The 25320-nt window shown below is 32.0% G+C and overlaps 2 protein-coding genes across 2 annotated transcripts; both read right to left on the bottom strand.

The window, feature by feature from the left end:
- Positions 1–7655: 7655 nt before the first annotated feature.
- LOC25501875 (serine/threonine-protein kinase SAPK2) lies at positions 7656–10848 on the bottom strand. Its single transcript, XM_013591313.3, has 9 exons — positions 10441–10848; positions 10276–10350; positions 9837–9938; positions 9577–9630; positions 9402–9494; positions 8791–8883; positions 8559–8663; positions 8337–8435; positions 7656–8215 (listed from the first exon to the last, which is right to left on the bottom strand). Exons 1-9 carry the CDS (start codon positions 10558–10560, stop codon positions 7937–7939), a joined length of 1020 nt encoding a protein of 339 aa, XP_013446767.1. The 5' UTR covers positions 10561–10848; the 3' UTR covers positions 7656–7936.
- A 5639-nt stretch (positions 10849–16487) lies between these two features.
- Positions 16488–20039, bottom strand: LOC25501872 (pentatricopeptide repeat-containing protein At4g02750). Its single transcript, XM_013591310.3, has 2 exons — positions 19130–20039; positions 16488–18335 (listed from the first exon to the last, which is right to left on the bottom strand). Exons 1-2 carry the CDS (start codon positions 19947–19949, stop codon positions 17389–17391), a joined length of 1767 nt encoding a protein of 588 aa, XP_013446764.2. The 5' UTR covers positions 19950–20039; the 3' UTR covers positions 16488–17388.
- Positions 20040–25320: the final 5281 nt, after the last annotated feature.

Below are 25320 nucleotides of genomic sequence, written 5' to 3'. Positions count from 1 at the left end.
CCCCTCTCTCTTACGCCCTAACCCAACTGTTATTGCCCACTACTACATCAAAATTACTCTTCTCCCTTTTAAAATCTCAGCGGGAGTTAACTCACGCTCAACATTTTTCAGCGTAAGTTAATTAACACGACATTTTTAATATTGGTTCAATCATCTTTTAAGTTGGATCAACCAATCTTAAAAGTGTCAGCGTGAGTTAACCCACGCTGAAAAATGTCGAACGTGAGTTAATTTTCGCTAAAATAAGCGAATGAACACTTTTGAATGAGAGAGAAGTGCAATTTTCTTCCTTCCCCAAACTTTTTTTCCCCCTACAAGTGACAAGCACTAGGGCTAATTGATAAGGTAACTATTTGTTATCAAGTTTGGGCTTCTAAAATAGTTACCTTATCAATAAAATACGGATAAAACGTGATTTTATTTCATGTCTTGAATTATTGTAAAAAAATTTGTTTCAATCACAAATTAAGATCTAAAAAGTGTAGGTACTACTCAACTGAAGAGATGTCAATAGCGTTCTTTGTAGGTGTAACATCGGTCATTTTGTGTAGATCCTTTTTTTCAATAACAATTTTGTGTGTGCTGGCATCGTAAAAGTCTTAAGGTTGAATGAGCTGGCATCGTAAAAGTCTTAAGGTTGAATGAGAAATGACCTGAAAATCAGTTTATAGCTATGATATATCTATTCCCTTAAAAGAGAATTTTGTATGGAGTTTAGTTAGATTAATTTAAATTATAAGATGATGTCAAAGTTATCCTCCTGAGCTTAGCTCAGGGATATTGCATATTATATGTAGGAGCTGGAGTTCGAATGTAACACCCCGTTTTCCCAACGTAAAAATTTCATTTATTTAATCAGAGTAATTCACATAAATGGAATGTCACACTTCTTTTCTAAAAATCATAAACGGAATAATTAATTAATTATCCTTCAAAATTCAATAACATAATATTTAATACTTCGCACTGGAATTTATTCGAACATCTAAAATAATTTTGGCACGAAGGCCTCATCAAAGTATCTCATAAAAATTCAATTAACAACTTAATCATGTAAATTCATAAGTAATACGTAAGGAATAGAAAAGCATGCAACAAAGTTCTCATTCCGTTACGTATCAGAACACCTAAAGACACACATGAGAGATAATCCACTCACGACAGCAATCTAACAGCAACTTAAACTCGATCATCTGCAAGTTACTCATACGAAGAGCAGCATTTCCAAGCAGAAGGGGTGAGATTTCACAAAACAATAATATCAAACATATAATTCATTAATTATATTTAACAACATAAATAACTTCATCTATTAGTAATAATAATCCTTTATGTAATGATTCTTAATAACTCAACCAACTACGTGAAAGTACACCACCTCTTATAATACGACAACGTAAGAATACACCACCTCTTAAGAATAACAACGTAAGGGTACACCACCTCTTATAAACGACAAGTAAGAGTACACCACCTCTTAAAGAATAACAACTTAAGAATACACCACCTCTTATAAACGACAAGTAAGAGTACACCACCTCTTATAAACAACAAGTAAGAGTACATCACCTCTTAAAGAATAACAACGTAAGAGTACACTACCTCTTATAAACGACAAGTAACAGTACACCACCTCTTAAAAAATAACAACGTAAGAGTACACCACCTCTTACAAAACACCTGAACATAAACAGTCACCAATAACAGCTTCAACTACGACTTCAACAACTTAGACAACATTAACAACTTAAGACTCCAATACTTTGGAAAAACAACTTACAACTTTACAACTTAGACCAACACCTGCAACTTGATCAATATGCAACAACAACAGAAACAGTACAATCAATTCACAACATAACAATATTAATGAAAAGCATCAACAACTTAAACATCATACATTTTTCACATAACGCATATAAATATTTCACATAACCAACAACAGCAACATAGGCAGCACGTAAACATCTCAAGATATAACAATATCAAATGATAATCAACATCAACTTAAACATCATATATACATATAACACTTCATCAATCATGGACAATATCGTATTCGCAACATATACATACATATACTAATTCATCAATCATAAACAACATCATACTCATAAACATATACTTCATCAATCATGAACAATATAGTATTCACAAACATATACATACATATACTAATTCATCAATCATATTCAATTATTCACTGTGACCTACGTGCAGTAATTTGACCATAACTCAAGTTCTATAAATCCTTTTGAAGTCAAACCAACGGCATTAGAAAGCTAACATTCATACCTACAACTTTCATTCTTACACCTAATACCAATTCTGTATCAATCAATACCAATTTTCATTTCAAATTCGGACAAAGTTGTGCTGAAATTCATAAAAATTCACTGTGACCTACGTGCAGTAATTTGACCATAACTCAAGTTCTATAAATCTTTTTGACGTCAGACCAATGACATTAGAAAGCTAACATCCATACCTACAACTTTTGTGTTTACACCTAAGACCAATTCTGTACCAATAAATACCAGATTTCATTTCAAATTCGGGCAGAGATGAAAAGAAAAATAAGAAAAAGCAACCTATATTATTCAACTTCACTCTTATTCAAAATCATCACAATCATCACCCTTAACCCTAATTCTCAAATTCTCAAAAACTAAACCTACAACATGTTAAATACAATTTTTAGAATCATAGACTCAAGATTATTGAATGTTAGTCTCACCCTTACCTTAGATTGATTGACAACAAGGTTCTACAAACTTCTCATTCTCTGACTCTTCTCTTCTCTTTGTTTTCTCCCAAATCCTTGTATTCACGTAAAAACTATTCTAACCTAATTTCTTCTCTTTTATATTACTAACCACTTCTCTTAATTCTACTTAAGCCCACCAAACTTCTTTAATTTCTAATTCAGCCCCCCAAGTCTACTTATTCTATTATTTAATCATATTCTAATAAATAATAAAATAAAACCACTTAATAAAATATCAACATACCACATAATCAAATAAATCATATAATTCGACTCTATCTCATTAAAATAATTAAATAAACAAATATAGGCTACTAATATATATCAACACATAACAAAATATCACTTATCAAATAAGTTAATTAAATTCTAGAAGAACAGATTCAAAACTCAAATAAATAAATAAAACAAATAATTCAAAGAGGGCGTTACATCGAACCCCGATACCCACTTCTTTACAATTAAATTCTGTGAGTTTTAACCATTAGACTACTTAACAAAAAAAATGATTTCAAAGTTATCTAAAATCAATTGAATCACTCACTATTGGATTTGATGATTTGATAAGAGTATCACATTAAATAAGGCTTTAAAATAAATTATTTCTCACCTTTAATTCGATTTTGTATTGTTGAATAAGGTGAACACTAATTTTAAGAGTGTGTATCCCAGTTTTTATATTTTATTTGAAGCAGTCATAGTCTTAGTTTTTTTTCTTACAAAAATAAACGATATTCATTCATTCAAATTGATAGAGTATATCGATACAATACAAATTCAAATTCGTTAAAAACAAAAAGGATGAATCTGTGAACAAACTCACATCATCCATGTTAATAGCATAAAATGGCAAAGTACCTATGCCTACAAATATGACTAATATGACTATATTCATGTATCCGGATCTGCAACGTTGAAGACGCCAAAGTCATTGTCATTGATCGGATCTGCAATTGCTCAAAGCTAATCTTTCAACTTGAATCAAATAAACACCGCACTAAGACGGGAAATCAAAAACACACCACATAAAGACGGAAAAACAAAACAAATAGAGTCGTTCAGAGACGACGAAATCACAAAAACAAACGAAAGAAAATAAAAAATATGTGAAATCACTTATTCAACTAGGATAGAAGGAAAAAAAATTCGGAGGGGTGATTTTTGGGTCAAAATTGACCCTAAATCACCCCTCTAAAAAGAAGAAGAAAAAAAGGTGACGGCAGTAACAGCCCGATTTTTAGTTAGATTTATTTTAATTATTTTTATTATGTGTTTTATGTGCTTGTGTGTGATTATTCATCATTGGGTGCATTTTCATGGGTTTCCGTGTTAGAAGGGTATTTTATTCATTTTGGACTTAGGGGTATTTTGGTCATTTTGTGAGAACAGGTAAATTTTAAGTTTTGGTGAAAGTTACTTTTAGTGGTTAGTGAGAATAGTTGTTTTACTAAGTTACTAGAGTAAAATGAAGATTTTACCGTTTAGTAACCGTTGGTGATATTTTATCGTTATTGACCGTTATTAGTGAATTACCGGTTAGAGTGTAGAAACATTTGAGATGTGAATAGAAATTGGTTAAATCCATTAAGTTGAGGGTTAGGCTCAATTGTGAGACACACTATATAAACCTACTCTTACGAGAATTTTCTCACACTTTCCTTCATAAGATTTTTTTTTAGAGAATAGAGAGAGAAAGTGGGAGCAAGAGTAGAAAAGGGTTAGAGAGAAGATGACTTGAAGAATCAAGGGTTGGGAGAAGAGCTAGGAGCAAAATTGAAGCCTAAGATAGAGAGATTAACCTACTAAGGTAAGGGGGTTAGAATTCATCATAATCACTTATTATAATTTTCAATTATTTGTATGAAAAGTGCTTAATTAGATGAATTGATTAATTGTTCATAAGTGATGAAATTCGTGCTCTAATTATGATGACATGTTTAGATGTATGAAGTTATGAATAATTGAATTGTGTTAGTTGAATTACATGTTCAAAGTGTATGAAAATGGGTATGTGTTGAAAATATGCTCAATTGGTGAATTATGCTTTGTTGTTGATGAATTGTGAAAAGTTTCATGATCAATTGTTGTTGTTGTTGTTAAGTCATGTGGTTGATGATAATTCATGGCTTGGGTTGCATAATTCATGATTTTGTTATGGAGAAATGAAATGTTGTTGGTGTTTTGATGAAAATGGTGAATTGGTCCAATTGTCAAGTGTTTTCAAGTTTGATTGAGTCTTTGTGAGTCTTTCTAGTCATATTGACCTATAAGCATGTTCTGGAAAGGGTTAATGGTGCTTTACCCCCCTGTAATATAGGTCATTTTTTGTTTTCCCCCCTGTAAAATATATTTTTTTTGGAATACCCCCCTAATAGGTCATAAAAAAACGACTTTATTTTTTTTTTGCAGAATTTTTTCGTTTTTCTATGACCTATTAGGGGGGTATTCCAAAAAAAAAAAATTTATAAGGGGGTAAATCAAAAAAAATATTTTACAGGGGGAAAAACCAAAAATGACCTATATTACAATATTACAGGGGGGTAAAGCACCATTAACCCTTCTGAAAACACATTTGGGCGATAAGGGATCAAAATTGAGGATTTTGGGTGAAAAGGGGTCCAAACCCATAACATTTTCTGCAAAACTGTGAACGTTCACTTAGAGGTTCGCTTAAGCGACCTGGTAAGCGAACATTCATACTGATTTTCTGGGTAGGGTCGCTTAAGCGACCAGTTAGCGTGCTGCTAAGAGAAGATTTCTGGTTGCTACTGGAACTCGTTCGCTTAAGCAAACATGTGGTCGCTTAAGCGAACTGGTGAGCGACCAGAAAGCGTGCAAGGTGGTTTGATTTTGTAACTCGTTCGCTTAAGCGAACCAGGTGGTCGCTTAAGCAAACATGTCCAGTTTCAGCCGCATTAATCTTTTGTTCCGGGTCTTTGGGGGTCAATCCAAGCTTTGTTAAATGATTCTTTAAACATGTTTAACTACTGTTAATCCCCTAAAACCTACTAGAACAATGATTAGCTTGCCTAAACTTGAAATTCTTCAATTGAGTCTTAACTTGGGAAGTTTTGGAACTTTAGACTTTTGTCGAAAACAAACCTCTGTAAACATTGGAACTTATAAGTTGAACTTACAATTCATATAGACTTAGGTAAAACTTATAAGAGTGTCAAACATCTTAATCATGTCAAAAGTGATATTTCGGGTGGGAATGTGGAAGGTTGTGAAATGGGGTTTTCATACGAACTTAAGTTGTTCTTGGATTAATGTTTAATGGTTCAGAGGCAACTTAAATTCAAGAGTACATGATTGATTAAGGTTGTTTGAAGAACTTTCAACTTGTCTATGTTGTCCGGTCTTGGGAATTGTCAATGTTGGCCGTTTGCCACTTGACACGGTTTTTGGTCGGAAATGTTTCTTGAGCCAATTGTCTTATAATTGTGGTGACTATTCGTATATGACTAAGTGAAGTTGTATGAATGAATAATTGTGTTAGATATGATGTTTATCATGAGATATGTATGCTATCTTACTTAGGATGTAAGAAATGCTTGAATCGGTGAATCTATATGTGATAGTTGATGTTGAATAACATTGTTGATTATTGATGATCATGTTGATGTGGTGATGATGAATGCTATGATTTAATTGTGTATGGACATATTTTCTTGATAATGCAAATGATGTGGAGATGAACAATATAATTGGGTGTTGTCCTATATATTGTGGTGAAAATTGTGATTGTTGTCGCATTATCGAGTCTTGTTACATGTCCATGCATCATAGTCGTGTTGAGATTGTAGTTGTAAAAGGGTTGAACTCTTTTATTTCGGAGATTATGTAAGACGGGTGTGAAATCTTACATATGATATTTTTGTTGCATCGAAGGTGACAGACCTTGAGGTGATCCGGTACCACATGCATTTATGTGTCAATAAGTGCATATCATGACATGAGTCTTATTTGGAAATGTGATTGATGATTGGTGATTGTGTATGAATAATTGTGTATTGATATTTGTTCATGACACATGTGATTGGTGATTATTGATGTGAAATATTGGGGTTTGATGTAAGTATATATATGAGAATATTATTATTGATCAAGTGCATGATGTTTGAATTGAAATATTCATGTTAACTGTTATTTAGATTATGATGATGTAATAATTACCCCAGTGGTTTTGACCGCCTACCTGTCTATATGGATGGGTAGACGTTGTGCAGGGATAGTTGCTTGGTGAGTCTTTTGTGCTTGATGGATATCAGAAGCTTTCTCCGATATCGGTGCTTAGAGTTTAGTCGGCTCTGATCTAGGCTTCGTGGTATCGGTCTAGATTACCTTTTATTTTGGACTTTTGTTATTTTGGAGATTACCCGTATGTTGGGATTTTGATATGCATCTATGTTGATGTAATTATTGATTCATGCCATGTATATTTGGATTACTCTGGTTTATATTCCGTTGTGACTGTTGAGATTATATATGCATGCGTGTTTGAATATTTGGTTTTGAATTTTGAATGATGACGTGACCTCTATTTTTTGAATAAATATATTATTCGCATGTTTAATTGCTTTAATAGAAATATGAGTGTTACAACGGCTAGGGTTTGGGAATGAGAGAAGTGAGAAGAAAGGTTGTCATAGTCTTAGTTATAAAGAAAGGTTTTAATATTTTAATTTCAAAGGGTAACTTCACGACCGTGTAGTATGGTGCATGCATCAGCATCATTCCTATTAAACTATCAAGTATCGACTAGTGCTTCCATCCGAGATGCTGATAGGATGACAATGATAGATCGTTTATTTGTCATCACATTATAGTTTCGTAGAAGAAAACAAAACATACCAAACTAAAAAAGAATAAAATGTTAAGAACATAGTTCTAATTAAAGAAACCTTATATATATAAGAACATATCTTACAAACTTGATTTTTTTTAGCAAAGTGCATAAGCATTATAAAAGCAAGAAATCAGCAACACCCCATTATTCCCCACTCAAACATAGATGAAGACAAGTAACTTCCAATGAAAGGAAAATCAATCAAAACCCACTCAACTAAACCTCTTTGTTCCTTACATGGTTAAGGATGATGGAAAAAAGAACACATCTTATCTTAAAACCACTTTTAAGGAAGAATTGTCTACAAAGTGCATCATCATTCACAAGGCACAAACAAAATCACCGCTGGTTTCAATATCATCGATGTCAGCATCTGTATCTAAATCATCAAAATCCATACTTCCACCAAGAAACTGGTCACCCACTTTTGGACCATCCCCTGCTTTCATAGCCTCTTGAATTATTGTCAATATTTCTTCTATGTTTTGAGATGAATTACTTTCATCATTTTGTGACCAATTTTCACCATCCTCCATAAATTCTAGTGGCAAATTCTTTAAGAACCAAGGGTGTTTTTTAATCTCTGGTATGGTAATTCTCTGCATCATTAATAATAAAATTTAACATCACAAAAATCAATAAAAGAAGAAGAAAATTTTGAATACATTGTAATAGTTTGAAATGTTGAGTTACGCAAGAAACTAAAAAAATTGTTTGTACCTTATCAGGGTTGGCAACAAATATTCGAGATAAAAGATGTCTGCACTCTTGAGTAATGCGAACATAGTCTGGAATTGAATAGTGGACACTAAGAATTCGCTGTCAAAATTGTCCAAAAAGAAACTAATAAATTACGTATTGGTTATGTATGTTACACTAGGGGTACCATAGCAAATTAATTAAATCATTAACTAGTAATAATTATTTAATTCTTCAACTAACCTGAAGTGTTTTTTTGAAGTTTTTCGGGTCTTCTGGATCTTCAAAAGGATAAGCACCAACAAGCATAACATACAATGTTACCCCACAAGACCAAACATCTGCAATCTAATCAATCATTCTCAAGGATAAGAACACATTGTTGATCAAATTTTATCTCGAAATGAGTAAGACTACACGCTTACATTTTTTTTCTCGTGTAGATTGATTGGATTGATTAAATTTAATTAGTTACCTTTCCATCATATTCTCTTCTTGACAATACCTCTGGTGCAATATAAGCAGGGGTTCCTACGGTTGATTTTGGCTGGGAGTGTAGAACAGAAGACTGCAAAAAATAAAAATAATTGTTAAATATGAGTTGACTTTATTATCCATTGAAAAAAAACTTATTAAATAAAATTAATTACGATAATTTAATAAGCAATTTTGCATATAAAAAAGATAGAAAAATAAAATTTACATAAAATAAGTTTTGAAAAATACTAATTTTAAAAAGACATCACTCTTAGAATTTGTTTTAGGCCTTAAAATTGGTTGAGACAGACATGACAACATCACAATAACAAACTTTTATTATGGTTCTGAATAATTTTTGATGTTATCAATTTTTGGCGGCAACATATTATTTTGATATCTTAATTAGACAACTTATATGTGAGATAAAAAGTTGTGTTGCGGTTTAGTGAGGAAGTTTATCCTATCCCTAAAACAACTTGACAAATAAAACAATTACAACTCGATTCGTCATTCACCGTTCTTCAAATGCACATATACATTAAATTATTCGTATATTTTCTTACGAAACATATGTTACATGAAATTTTAGATACAATTAGTTCTTGCCTTTGAGTAACCAAAGTCACATATTTTGAGTCGTGGTGCTGGACTTCCATCTAGAAGTGTGTTTTCTAGCTTAAGATCTCTATGGCAAATTTCCTGCAAGAAAAATGATAGCTTTTAAGTTTAGCTAAAGCAGTGAGACTGAAACAATATGAATCAGATTGGACAACAATGATACCATTGAATGGCAATAGCTGACTCCAGAAATCAATTGCTGGAAGAAATATCTTGCCTATATGAAAGAAGAAAAAAATTCAGAATTTAAGATGAAATTATGTAGAATGTGAAATGCTAATACTGTGCATGTGTAACATTAAAAAAACCAAGATGAAAAAAAGTACCCCCACTTGTTAATATATTACTTGCATGAAATCCTAATTACTGTTTTCTAGAATCTAGAACAGTTAATTAAGATAATGGCTTATTATAATAAACTACCTCGTCCTCACTGAATCTACCAGCAGTACAAATTCTTTCAAATAGTTCTCCCCCAGCAGCATATTCCATCACTATTGCTAAATGAGTTGGAGTCAACAACACCTGCAATGAATGAACATATCATATGTACAACTATGAATTGGCATAAATTTAAAAGTTTTCCAAAGATTTTTGGAATTCCTTTCAAGGAGAAAGTAAAAATAAAATGATATGCAATAGTAAAAAACAGAATCATGTTCATGATGAAGCAGCAAAAGACGCTGTATATACAGCACTCATTACATTTATACTTTTATAAAGTTGGTATGAAGTAGCAAAAGAAAGCACTAGTTCAATAACAAAAAAAAAAAGCAAGCATGAGCTCAAAGAAAATAACACCAGGTAAATTCTTATAAGAAATAGGATGCATAATAATGACACTATTAAAACCTCTAAGTACCTCTTTAAATCTAACAATATTGGGATGCTTCAATGACCTATGATTTATAATCTCCCTTTGCACGTGCTCATCAATCTACAAAACCAAATGGAATTAAATTAAATTTAAACATCATAAAAGGAGCACAATGCAAAATTCATTTATATGGAGTTAAAAAAAAAAGACCTTAAAGCCTCTTTCAATGAACTTGACAGCATATAACTCGCCACTCCATTTTTCCCTTATAAGCTTTGCAACACCAAAGTTACCTGATCCAATATCTTTAATTATTTCATATCTTTCCATGGTTAAGCTTGAACTCTATATTGATATAGCTAGCAACTTAGTTAGAACGGGTTCCTTCTTGTATGTGAAAGTTGTAGGTAATTGATTGAATGAGCTTATTTTTCTTTGTTTCTTGTTGTACTTGTACTAGCTGTTTGCGTGCATCTATCTATTTTATGGTTTCCAAATTCCAACGCGCAAAGGTTTGCTGAAAAATATGATTGGGTTTTAGATGCCCTTTATTGCAAGTTACTACAATTACTACAATTGGACTTCCAATAATATGCCTCTCACACTCCACTTGGGATTTGAGACTTTCTATGCACACTTATTATGTCAATTTTTATACTACACCTTCATATCGTTATCATAAATAAAAATTCAATTTTCATGTTTATCGAACAAACTGATGTATATGACATATATTAGAGATATATCACTTGTTTAATGGATCTAAAATTGAATTTTTCTTATAATAATGAGTGAGGATGTAGTAGATTTTTTATTTTTTTATTTTACTTCGGGAAAAGTCATTGTATGTAGTTAAATTACTATTTTCTCTAAATATTGTACTCTATCCGGCCATTATTATAAACAAAAATTTTCATTTTTAATGTTCATTAAATAATTAATGCATCTGGTCTACTCCATCTATCATTTAATGTAGGGACCCATCACCTTTTTCACATTTTTTAAGAAATGTTGTAAGTATAATTAATGTGTCTGATTTATGTGTTAATACTGCCAAATTATCTTTTGTTTGTATGTGTATTAAATTTGACTTTTCATATTTCAAGACAAGTTAGTAATATTTAATTAGGGGTATGTTTAGAAAAAAAATAATAAATGCATCTAATAATTTGAAAGAGAGTTTACATTTAGGGACAAAAATAAAGTCATTTATTATTAACCAGATATATCATTTATTCAATGAACTTAAAAAATCTTTTTTGTTTATAATAGTGATCGGAGAAGTGCTCTCTTATTTTTTTTTTTTTTTTGAAAAGTTAACATTGAAGTTGCAGCTTAAGTTTTTAACATGGTTTTTGATTAGCATAAATTCTTTGAGTGAGTTAACTTTAAGTGAAGTATGTTTTATGATAGAATATGATAATTTTTTTTAACTATGATTGTCAATGTAGAAATGGAAGCAAAGGATGTAACAATCAGGGTGAGAGGTTGATTGAAACATCTTGTAAAAACTACATTGTCCATTACTCACTCCGTTTTCGCATGTAAGCATATCTTTTAGTTGAATACACTTATAAAAAAGCCTTGGTTTTATATGTTTTTGAAAAAAAAGTCTAATCTAAATTAAGTTCGTAGACTAGACCGTAGACCCATCAAATTTATTCTCACCCCTAGTTACAAGATGCAACAATTGATAATACATTAATTTTATATTTGACTTTGACTTTCTTCTCTTTCTATTATGCTCTTCTTTTTTTTTTGTTTTTTTTTTTGGTACAAATGCTCTTCTATAATGTTGTGATATGTAGTTCATATACTTGTTTTGAACAATTTAGGCGTACTAAGGGTTTGTATGAGTGTTTCAGTGGAGTTTATGTGTCGTAGCGTTTTGCTAGTGATATCCTTCGATTGCCATTAGAAAAAATAATTGTGCCTCTTCTCCATTGTGGTTGTGTTCCTTAATTATGTTGTTTTTTTGCAACAAATTTTGCAGTTATGTCTGAATAAACCTTTTGGTTCTTGAAATATAAATTTCCATTTAGTTCGCACTTTGGCCTCCTGTATGATATTTTTTTTTTTAAATCTTGTTGTCGCAGTTGTGCAATTTTTACCATAAGTGTCCACTCTACCACTCTAATTTTTGTTGCATATTTTTTTAAAATAAATTTATATTTTGAATTAATTTTAGCTACAAGATATTAATTTTCAACAATACTCTTGGATATAATAAATTATCCAAAAAATTATAATAGAGTCCATGATAATTTTTTTTGATGGGTCAATAATATTAGTTCAACTATATTAATTTTTTATGCGTTTTAATTAGCTTGGATTTTTCAAGACTAACGAATATTTTTTCATTTGCCAAGAAAAGGAGATATACTTATTTATTTCATTATTTTGCTCCATAACATAATAAAACAAATGTTTTGCGTGGCATGAACCCATTGGTGAGAAGTAGTTGCACAAGCAGACAAAGTACCAATTTGATCTGACGAATGACGATGCAATTGATTAATTTTTGAATGACCAACCGTTGGGTAAAGATGGCGACTCATTCCCACCCTTTGTTTCGTGATCCAACGTGCACATATCAATCAACTTGTGTTGACCATTTTAGTTATCACAAGCTCTAGTACTCAAACTGAAACACTCTCTCTACAAGTGTTTTTATACTAAAAGTAATGATTTGCCAAAAATGAGTGAGCAAGGGTTGTGAGTTACCATTTCTGGCTGACCATAAGCTATTATTGGACAATATTTAAGGACAATCTTATCTGACACTACATTAACTATTTTCAATGCACAATGTCTCACTTTATTTCACAAGCCTTGTTTTGTTTGGAGGGCGACAATAAAACTATACAAAAGATGTGATATGTCAACAATCATTCAAATGATTGAGTAGAGTGAGAGGTTTAATAAAAAAATGTGTACATGTGAATCCTTTTATAAGCAAAGATTAGGGATAATTGGTGTGATCTTGTTGAAACATTGAGAGAATTACGACACAAATCTGAACGTGCTTCTCCGCGTGATCTTTGACATGACTTGTGTTTTGTGGATCATCATGTGATGATGATCATAGTGTTTGTTAACTTAGTGGTATGTTGAGCAAGCCGATGAACGTAATCCGAGTGTTTGGCTCCTCAAATGAGTCCAATTCTCTTTCTAGATGCCAAGCCTCAAACTTAGTATAACAATGTTTAAGGGTTTATTTACAACCAAATGACCTCTTAAGAAACTGATGAATAAGTCTAATTCAGACTTAGTCTGACTCTGTTTGAAACAAAGTTATATAATTTTATTTTTTAGAATTTGAATTAACATTCCTAAATTTGGTAAAAGTTATAGAAAAATATTTGTATGTATTTTTTTATTCTTGTGGTATTAAAAACATATGTACTTTCCACTTTTATTTTCATATCAAATGGTGGAAATCTTATAATTTTATGGGAATAGAAGTTAGCTTTTAACATCCACAAGTCCTAACTCAACTAGTAAAAATATCGAAATTGATAAGTCAAACGCAGTGATCAGAGCTTTTGCTTCTTTACTGACGTGTGTGAGTTTTTAATGACTATTGTCATTTTGTCTATTAAAAAATAGTAAGTTATTTTTTTTAGCTATTTTGACTTAAGTATCCATTTTCACCTTATTAAAAAAACATAATATAATTTTGGGTTAATAGTGTTTTTCACTCCTGTAATATACTCCCTCCGTCCTAATTTATAAGCAAAAAACACTAATTCACGGTTATTAAGAAAACTAACACTTACTGATTTGAGGTATAATTTTTTGTGTTCTCCTTGAAATAAGTTTCATGGAAAGATGTAAAATAATTCTCATTGGTTAAAAATTATGGAGAAAATAAAAAGGAGAACACATTGAATGCAATTTGCATTTAATTTTACATTGGAAAAAATGATTTGTTTGAAAAAACATAATAACAACATAAAAGTTGGTCTTTTTTGCTTATATTTTGAGACAAAGAATATGAGAATGTTTTGCTTATATTTTAGGACGGAGGGAGTATGTCATTTCCGGTTTTCGCCCCTATAAAATTTTCGGTTTGATTTGCACCCTCGTAAAAGAAAAATCCGGAAAACACCCCTAATAGGCCATTTTCAGATTTTATTTCAAGAAATTTTGATTTTTGAATTGCCTATTAAAGGTGTTTTTCGAAAAATAAATTTTTTACGAGGGTGCAAATCAAACCGAAAATTTTATAGGGACGAAAATTGAAAATGACATATATTACAGGGTGAAAAACACTATTAACCCTATAATTTTTTTTTTCCTTATCCTTTTCAGGAATAGTAAACATTAACCAAATATCTTTGTTGGAAATAAAATTACAATAATAATATTCTTGAATCGAATATGATTTAGATTACATGTTGAGTTAAAAAAAATGATTACATTGAATTTGCAAAAAATTTACACGACAGTGGGCATAAATTAAGTTCTCTAAAGAAAAAGGCATAAATTAAGTTCAATTCCAAACATTATTACATAGAAATACAATTTTTTTTTATCTACCACAGAAATACGTTTTATTTATAAAGGAGTGTTATTTGAACAATCATATAGTTGACAACTTATAAGACAACCATAATTTACAAAGAAAAGGTAGGGATTTACACGAAAATCAAAGCAATAGAGAAATAAAGTAAAAAATAATGTGAGTATGAAAGAGAAAGTTGTCACAATAATTATCACAAAATAGATGTTAGAAATATAATTTCTCTTATTTATGTTGCTATTGCAGTATTGCTAATTTCTGTGAAAAGCAAAGGAATCGAATTGTATGAGGTGGACGGTGGAAAGAAAGATGTGATGGGTTTGTGGGACTACCATTGTCTTTGAGTGGGGCCTACTTTTTATTGGTGCATGTTGAGAAGAAAGAAAGTGGAAGAGAAGCATTGCAGTGCAGGCATTTCAAAAACATGAGATTTGCAGCATCAATGAACGGTGGTGGCTTGTTTCGGAAAGTAGGAATTTCAAGTGGATACTTTCCTTCATTCATAGTATTCGGTTTGGGAAATGCCAAAGTCATCTTGTGACCTTACATGCACACCATTCACACCAATGCAGCCAATTATCATCTCACGTGGCCATAAAATTATAAATGAGCAGTAGCGGATCTTGAGTTTTTTTTTTGTTTTGTTGTTGAAGGTGCCAAATAATTATGGAATATATGTTAAATAGTTTCAAACCGATCTAGTGGTTCATTTGCTTGAATTAACATGGGGGATGACGGTTCAAGTCATGATAGGAACATTGATACGTATAATTTTAGAAGAATGACTATCCACTGCGCCAACCAAAAATTATGTGAAATAACACGCATAATATGATATTTATAGAAAAGTTAGGGAGTGTCACCTATGGATCTCCAAGGAGATCTGGATCTCCAAGTGAGATTTTAATGTAAGGGAGAGGAGGGATTGTTTGGATACACTAAAGAAAGACATTTGATACCAAAATCTCACTCCATGACCATGACGACTAATGACTTGTTTGAAAATGCGGTCAAGTTTGTATTTTCGCTCTCTAAAAAATAGAGTTATAAAGCGCGGCTTCTCATTCAACGCGCGTCTACGCTATTACCACCACACAAACAAACATGATATAAAAGATCAGAAAACTACATCTTCATTCAATCACTTTAAATATTTAACCATTTCATAATCGACGTGAGACTAACCTGACCAATCACATTTAAACCAACAACTTTTTAAATGAAAAAAACACTTTTTTCATCATTAATTTTTATCATCTCTTTTATACAATGTTATATTCACACTTTAAAAGAAGAGTTAAACCCGTACTCAATTTAGAATTGATAAAACCTCATTTTGTCATATATAGCGAAAAGCGAATGCCAAATTTCTTTGATAGCTAACACGTATGGATGGGGACGGAATGAACTTGAAAAATGCTAAGCAATAAGCACACGTACGTGACAGGCAAGCTTAAACAGGTGTGTCGAACCTCATTATAACGAGACAATAAATTTGCTTAACGACCACTAATTTCTTTGTATGCTTATTCAGAATCGATATGCATCAATTTCATAACCCTGATCCATCGTACCTGAATCCTTTATTTATACTATTTTCCATTCTTTGTTTTCGGAGATTTTTACATGAGAATATTTCTATTTTGCATATCTATAGTTTTTCATCATTTTCATATATTATTAAACAACTATTTAACACTTTCTGATATGTAGAAAAGAAAATTTTAGCACATAGCAATGGTTTCATTCGTATTAAACGATATTTTTGCTGATTCCAAAATGCATATATAGTTATGCTTTAAGGATTGATATATAGGAAAATGACCAAATAAAAATGATCGTTAATCTAGTTTAGAAAGCAAATGTGCCAAAATCCTTCAACTTGTGAATGCACCGTATCCTTTTTTATATACTTCAATGGACTAAGGGAACCTCCTCCATGCCAAGCCCCACACAACACACTCCTTCATCACCCTTACCTTGCCCCACACGCAGGGACAAACAGAGCCAAGCTTTTCCACTAATAAAGCATTGTTTACTCTTCATTTACTGCATTTGTGGATGCTACAAATTCAATTTTTACCTCCATGTCTAGATTGGAATATCCTCGGCCAACATTTTAACGTCAAACCAACGACTAAGTTATCCCATAAGTAAGAAGATAACTAATCCTTTAAAGTCACTAGCATACGAATGATAAGAATAAGAGTATCATCCAACAAACCAATATGTCTCGAATGTGCTTCAAAATATTTGATCACAGTGAAGCTGCGCTATTCAGGAAAAATTTAAACCCTTCAGATGCATCTCTCAAATTTTCATCCCTTGTATATCAGTGTCAACTTTGCAACTGCATTAAGTCCAACAAATCACGACTACAGAAAGTTAGGGGCCCTGGCCCTCCAGCTCCTAACATGCATACATCCCTCATATAAAGCATCAACACTTAACATTTTCCTTGCCTCTTATTATTGAATAGAACAATTGGCTTGAATTTTTATATTCCCCGCTTTTAATCTTCAGGGTTAGAGCTAATTTGGCATGAAGTGTCGCGCCAAAAAGTTTAACACAATTGCTTCACCCTGACTATCAATAAAATTTGTATTGACACTAGTCAAAACAGTTTGCTTAAACTAACTTATAGCCTCTTCTTCAGAGTTACCCTTCGCCTTCATATGTAATGTAATCATCATTGAAGCATCATGAATATCATCAATATTTGGATGTGATGGATCTCCTCCAACAAAACATTGGAGTTTGTTTCCAATCTGCATCCAACTATAAGCTGTTTGTTTCTTAATTCCTTGCTCTTTCATCAGAACTCTCATCCTATTGACATCCTTCCACTTGCCAGCAGCAGCGTATATGTTAGACATCATCACATAAGCACCAGAATTATAAGGATCCAGATTCAAAATGCTCCTAGCAGCCAGTTCCCCCAATTTCACGTTTGAATGAATATTACAGCCAACAAGAAAAGCACCCCAGATGCTGGCATCTGCCTCAAATGGCATCTCTTGGATTACTTTGCAAGCTCTCAGCAATTGACCTGCTCGACTCATAACATCAACAACACAAGAATAGTGTTCAGACCTTGGCAGAATACCATATTTATGGACCATCAGGTCAAAAAGATTCACTGTCTCATCAACCTTCCCAGCACGACAACAGGCAGATAGCAAATTCAGGAAAGTAATGCCATCAGGTGTAACACCGGCTGTTACCATATGGTCAAAGTAGTAGCGGGCTCTGTCATATAGACCATGCTGTGCAAATGCAGCAATGATTGTATTCCATGAAACAATGTCCGGATGAGAGATTTGATCGAAGGCTAACTCAGAGATGACAATTTCACCACATTTGCTGTACATAGTAACCAAGGCATTACTCACAGACAAATCTGAATTCAAGCCATGCTTAATAGCAAGAGCATTTGTTTGTCGTCCTTCGTCAAGTAACGCAAGACTAGCACAGGCAGTAAAAAGTGACACAAAAGTCAAGTCATCAGGCTGCATGCCAGTCCTGACCATTTGTGAAAATAAATTTAGTGCCTCTTCCCCTCTTCCATTCTGGGCAAAACCTACAAACCAAACGTGAATCAATTATGAAAATATTGAATATTATTAAAAGAGAGAGTAGGAAAAAAGAACAACTCCAAAATACTAGGATTGCAAGAAGTTCTTATTTTTCTTCCTGCTCATTAGTTCAATCAAGATATGTTATAAATGGATAAGGCTCGTGATATCCAACAGATGAAATGGAATAGAAATGAAATTATGGATCCATTGTTTGAATATCTTTAATATATAGAATGTAGAAAAACCCTAATTTAATCTCATACCCCAAAAATAAATAAAAAGAAGAAAAAGTGGGATATTAGATGAAATAGAATGTGCTTGTTTCCTGTCAAGCCCCCCATCCACATCAGCCAAATCTCAATCGTTGGATTAATCTAAAGAATCAAAGATTACCGGTCTCAAGCCTCAACGCCCAACGGTTAGTCTAATTCAATCGCTAAGATTTGGCAAGAGGGATATCCATACACTGATACACATATTCTGGTGTTTCATTCAATTCCACCTTCTATGAATTTTGAAACAATCCAAACAATGGTTGGTTGCATTCCATCTCCAAAGGTATACCCTCTCTGATTTAAATAACTTGTGATCAGCATCAGCTAAAGTTTAAGAATCAACAAATACAACTTATTGTAGTTTAGCTTTTCTTGTCATCAATTTACTAGTAGGCACACATATCAACATTTAACTAGAGGTTGAACTTTTTTTTTTTATTGAAACAAACTAGAGGTTGAACTTTGAAACATTGAATGAATGAAAGATAATGTTTTTGCTTTTAAATTTAAACATCAGGTACCAGTTATCATTATATTCCAACAAGCGCGGTCTTTGCACCTAATTTGTTGAAACAAGTTCCAAGCTTCATCAATCTTCCCTTGTTTACAAAACCCAGTAATCATAGCAGTAAAAGCGACAACATTCTTCTGCGGCATTCTCACAAATACTTCCCACGCTTCCTCATGCAAACCATTCTCAACTAAACCACTAATCATCACCGTCCACGAAACCTCATTCCTACTCGGCATTGCATCAAAAAGTGCCCTTGCCCGCTTAATCCCACTCCCACCTTCCATCTTCATATACCCATCAATCATCACAGTGTACGAAACCACATTTGGACGCGGGATTTCTTCAAACACCTTCTTTGCTTCCTCCACACGTCCCATTTTAACAAAACCCGACATCATAGCATTGTACGAAGCAACATTTTTCTCCGGCATTGCTGTAAAGTAACTAAACGCATCGTTGATGTTATCGTTTTGAATGCAAGCGGTTATAATGGAGTTCCATGAGACAATGTTTTTGATTGGGATTGAATTGAAGAGTGATTTGGAGTGTTGTAGAAAGCCGTTTTGCCAGTATGCGGTGAGCATGGAGTTATATGTGACAATATCTTTTTGGGACGTTTTGTCGAACAGTTGGCGTGCGGCGGTGATGTTACCGGCGCGTGAGAGTGCTGTGATGTTGAGGTTGGCGAAATACACATCTTGTTGAGTTGAGAAGAGTCTTGTTGCGAATAGAAGGAATGAAGGTTGTTTCTGTGAAATCGAAACCAAACTGATGTGCATGGAGGAGGAGTTGTACAGGTGTGGCAACGCATAAAACCTCGTAAACATAAGAGGTTTAATTGTTTGAATGATGTGATATTATATACTGGTATTTTGGATTTTTTGTTTTAGAGTTTTACATTTTTTTCTTTTAAATTCTATTTTTTAGAAATAATTTCGTAACTTAAAGTTAAAACCATTAAAATTTTGTAAAAAAAAAAAAAAAAAAAGACCATTAAAATGACATGATAGCCCATGAGTTTTTTTGCGGTGGCCTTAGTCTCAAGGAAACTGCTCTTTACACTAAAAGATTTGCTATCACACATCTAAAAATGACCAAAATATCTTCAACGATGGTTAACTATCGTTCGCTCTAAATAGAAAAATTAAACAGCAAATTGTAGTTAATTGTAGTTGAGGGTATTGAAGATCATTTCCAGATGTGTGATAACAGTCTTTGAAGTCTAAATAACATTGTTCTAGTCTAAATTGTTTCACCATATTTTATGAATATGATTCAAAAATCACTCAGATGCGTACCTTGTTTGTTCGTCGTTGCCGCACATCTGAAAGGCTTTTCTATGTGAATTTGAGAAGCTAGTATTTGTAGCTGAATTTTTGTCAAATTTCAAACAAATCTAGAAATTCTGATGTGCGACTAAACAGAGGTTAAATCCACTTATGAAATTTGATTCATGTGAAAAAAATTGAATTTAGAATCTGATTTCCAAATTCTAAAAGACTTACCCTACTTGTTGTTTACTTGAAACAGAAGACATGAGGGTATAAGAATCCAATGAATTGGAAAAGTGACTAATTAAAAGTGAAAATAAAATGAGAAATTTAAAAAAAAAAATGTGGATGGAAGTACTAGGTTTGCAAGCAAAATATTTTTATATTTATTGTCTTTATAGTCACGTATAAAATTGAGATTATTTTATTAATATCATGTATATACAAAAACTTACATATGAATGAAAGACAAATGAACAACCTTCGTGTTTAATCATTTTGTTTGACGTGACTTTGAAAGTTACTTGTTCTATTGTAAAAACTTCATAGTAATGAAGACTGCTTGGAAAGTGGATAGCTAAATACAAAGCAAATTCCAACAAACAAAATATCTAAATTTTATGGATTGAATTCAATATACAAATACTAATGAAATCTTATACAAATTGCAAAAAAAAAAAAAAACGAAAAACATATTAATTGGGAATTACGCTCCATCTAAAGAGAAAACAAGGCACTTCAAGGAATATGATGAATAATGGAACTCATACACATCAAACACCTTGATGAGCGGGGTATTGGTCTGGTATTTGAAATCTAAAAGTTCCACCGAAAGTCAAGAATTTAATTTGGCGCATGTGTCGTGGTTGTTTACCGACTCGTGTCCGTTTGTTGGACAAATGTGTTACTTGCCCAACTAATTGCGCTAGCTGCGCCTCCAATCATGAAGATCTTATGCATGTTTTCTTTGCTTGTCCTTTTGCTATACATGTTTGGAATAGAACAGGTCTTTGGGGTTCGGTGCAACACGCCCTTTCTACCACTGCCTCAGCTTCGGAAGCTATATTTTATCTGTTAGAGACTTTGTCAGTTGAATTAACACAACGTCTGTCGTCTGTATTATGGAGTATATGGAAGCACCACAATCTCAGAGTATGGGATGATGTAACAGAAACAAGTGCCACGGTTGTCGAGCGTGCTAGAAACATGCTTGCAGACTGGCAACTGGATAATGCTCCGATGTTCTTGCATCTAGATCGAATCATCAACCAACAACGGCCTCCACCTCTCAACAACACTGAATCACGTGGCAGCCTCCCGGGGCCGGAAGATACAAATGTAACATCGATGCGGCCTTCTCTTCTCACGTCAACCGTACAGGTATTGGTATTTGTGTTCGCGATGCAGAAGGCACGTTTGTTCTGGCTAAGACTATGACATACCCTTGTACTGTTCCAGTGGATATGGGTGAAGCTTTAGGGCTGCACTATGCTTTGCAATGGTTGAGTGATATGCAATTTGACAATGTGGATTTCGAAACAGACTTTAAGTTAACGGCTGAAGCCTTCCTTTCTACTAGAAACGACTTGTCCAAATTTGGATGCATTGTTTCCTCCCGTCGTTCTTTGTTCAGTATTTTCTTTTCTAACTCTAGGGTGGAGTTTGTTAGGCGACAAGCCAACGTGGTTGCTCATGCTCTTGCAAGGGAGGCCACGTCTTTAGCTAGTTCCGCCGTTTATTTTAATATACCCAATTGTATTGAAACTCTTATTATTAATGAAATGCTATAAGCATGTTTTCCTTAATAAAAAAAACACCTTGATGAGCTTTTTTTCCACGTAAATGGATCATTACTTATGACAAAACCAACCATTTCCATAATATATTTCCAAGGCTTCACGCTACTCATTTTATAGACAACTAGACCATTGATCCGTGCTAATGCACAAGTCATACGAAAGAACAAATATAGCGCAAATATGAAAGTAAATACTTTACTTGAATCGAAATAATAGTATAATTCAATTCATAAAATAAATTGCCACATACGTTTTTACTGTACGATATTAAACAATTTACATGACATCGACTCTGTTACGGTAACATAACATATAAATTTAATGGCATAGTTTATTGAAGAAAAGAAAATTCAATGTTTGTCGACATAAAAATAGTATTGATGTCACATCAGTATCTTGGCCGTCCTCATCATTGATCAATATCTTTAAATCATCCCTTGAAGTAACCATCGATATTGCAACATACAATTGTCCATGTGAAAAAACAGGAGACGGTAGATAGATACCAACATTTTTCATAGACTGACCCTGACTCTTGTTAATAGTCATTGCAAATGAGACAGATAACGGAAATTGTCTTCGTTTAAACTTGAAAGGAATTCTAGTATCAAACGGTTGTAGCGATAACTTTAGAATAAACACCTTTTTACCTATATTAGATTCAGATATTACCTCTGCCTCGAGCACAAATTTACCCATCTTTATAATAATCAATCTTGTACCCATCTTCTACAATATTTATTTAACTTAACACCCATGCAGTGCAGATGCACAGTGCAAATTCATTTTATCACCAGCAAAACAATATGATAGAAACTTGGTTACTAAAAAACTTGAGGGCACAATACATTCAAATAAAATATACAAAATTGTTGGTATTTTCAATGTCCTTGCACAACTATTTTTCATAGGCAGATAACAAAAAAAACACCACTATTTATTTTCAAACTAATATATAGATTGAAGCAAAAAACACCACTATTTTAAACATTTTTATTGTTGACATATAATATAGCAAAAAACATATAGTATAGAATTGATATCTCTGAAATTCCTTTGACAAATAATTAGGGTTCATTCTTTTTTATCAATGTTAGAGAGTGAGTATGCGATTTTGCACCAAAGCAATCAACCACTTGAAAATTCAAAATCATGCAAACAGATAAATAAAATTGAAAAGGTGCAAACAACTAATATAGACAGCAAAGAACAAACTTACACAACAACTATCTGTTTATAATTTTAGAAACAACATTATAAATATTATATATTATAACGAAAAGGAAAGCATACTCACACTATCGAAGTCATACTCGACGATGTATGTTCTGTACTTCACTTTTAGGTTGTTGATTGCCTTGTCATATTCTGAAACTGGGTTTTTCACCAGAGGACCTATCAAAGAATGAAAGTGAAATTTTTGTTATGTATAAACTGCAACAAAAAAATAATTACATTAAAGGAATATATAAACTGCAACAAAAAAAATAATTACATTAAAGGGGCAAAATTTTGCGTTCGGGTTAACTTCAAGGAATAAGAGATTAAAGAGAAAAATTAGGAGCGATTTGTTTTTTTTTTTTTTTTAATTTCTGCATCAATTAACATTTTGATTAAATTAAATAGGGTTAATATAGTAAAATTAAGCAAAGGAGTTAGGTTAAATCTAGGGCAAAATTTGGCGTTCGGGTTAACTTTAAGGAATAAGAGATTAAGGAGAAAAATTAGGGCGATTTGTTCATTTTGATTTCCACACCAATTAACATTTTGATCAAATTAAATAGGTTAATTAAATATGGTTAATATAGTAAAATTAAGAAAATGAGTTAGGTTAAATCTAGGGTAAAATTTTGCGTTCGGATTAACTTTAATGAATAAGAGATTTTGATTAAATTAAATAAGGTTAATATAATAAAATTAAGAAAAAGAGTTAGGTTAAATCTATGACAAAATTTTACGTTCGGATTAACTTTAATGAATAAGAGATATAGTAAAATTAAGAAAAAGAGTTAGGTTACATCTAAGGTAAAATTTTACGTTCGGGTTAACTTTAATGAATAAGAGATGCTCCTTCCTATTGATCACAAAACTTTCGATGTGGGACTCATGAAACTCGTATATGTTGGGTCTGTTTGGTAACACCCAAAAAAGAGTTTTTAGCTCTTAGCTTATAGCTTATAAGCTCGTTTGATAAAAAAAAGTTCTGTTTGGTAACACTTTTTCACCATGAGCTTATAGCTTATTTCACGAGCTTATAAGTTATTTTTCAGAAGTTATTCCAAGTAGCGTTTGAGCTTTTAGCTTCTCACTTTTTCTTTCAATTTTACATTTATTATTTCATTTAAATTCCATTTTTATCCATTACAAATTTTATAATAAGCTACGTAATAAAGACTACTATCCCTTTATTCCAATTTTTGTATATATATCAGCTGACCTTTCTTTTTTTGTTTTGAAAAAATATATACCTTCGTTTTTTTTTACGAAACAAAATATTATTACTCTATTAGTGTTACTTTTATTTTTTTGAGATAAGTGTTTTTTTAAAGAAAATTTAGTTTACAAAATTATAAATACTTAAATATTAATTAATATAAGGTTTAAATATGCAAACTGTCCCTGTAATTTGGGCTCATTTTGATTTTCGTCCCTGTAAAAAAAAAATATTTAATTACATCCCTGTAAAAAAAAAATTGTTTTAAAAATGTCCCTGGCCCCACTTCGCTGGTGATGTGGCATGGATTTTGCCACGTGGCAGTCCACATAATTAAAAAATTAAAATTATTTTTAAAGTTTTAAAAATATTTTTTTTTAAATTAAAAAATATTAAAATAAATTCAAAAATCATTAAAAAAACTGTTAAAATTTAATTTTCGAATTTAATTTTTTTTAAATTTGAAAATTATATTTTTTCTTCATATTTTAAAAAAAATTAAAAAAATCATTTCATTTTGTTTCAGAAATTTCAGACTTTATAGTTTAAAAAAAAATAATTTTTTTTTGAAAATTATATGATAAAAATTATTTTAATTTTTTTCAGATTTTTTAAAATGGTTTTTTTATATTTTTTTTTATATTTTAAAAAATAATTTTTAAAATAATTTTAATTTTTTAATTATGTGGACTGA

This window comes from Medicago truncatula, chromosome 8 (genome assembly GCF_003473485.1).
Source record: "Medicago truncatula cultivar Jemalong A17 chromosome 8, MtrunA17r5.0-ANR, whole genome shotgun sequence".
In the NCBI taxonomy this organism is placed as follows: domain Eukaryota; kingdom Viridiplantae; phylum Streptophyta; class Magnoliopsida; order Fabales; family Fabaceae; genus Medicago; species Medicago truncatula.
This window is presented reverse-complemented; position numbering and strand designations above follow the sequence as displayed.

What these genes read in the sequence shown, in the direction of transcription:
- LOC25501875 (XM_013591313.3), bottom strand. Translation starts at nt 10,560, where the DNA reads ATGGAAAGATATGAAATAATTAAAGATATTGGATCAGGTAACTTTGGT. An exon ending in TCATTGAAAGAGGCTTTAAG is followed by an intron (nt 10,351 to 10,440) that starts GTCTTTTTTTTT and finishes TTGGTTTTGTAG; the next exon opens with ATTGATGAGCACGTGCAAAG. An exon ending in GAAGAGAATATGATGGAAAG is followed by an intron (nt 8,664 to 8,790) that starts GTAACTAATTAA and finishes ATGATTGATTAG; the next exon opens with ATTGCAGATGTTTGGTCTTG.
- LOC25501872 (XM_013591310.3), bottom strand. Translation starts at nt 19,949, where the DNA reads ATGTTTACGAGGTTTTATGCGTTGCCACACCTGTACAACTCCTCCTCC. An exon ending in TTGGAATATAATGATAACTG is followed by an intron (nt 18,336 to 19,129) that starts GTACCTGATGTT and finishes TTTGGTTTGTAG; the next exon opens with GTTTTGCCCAGAATGGAAGA.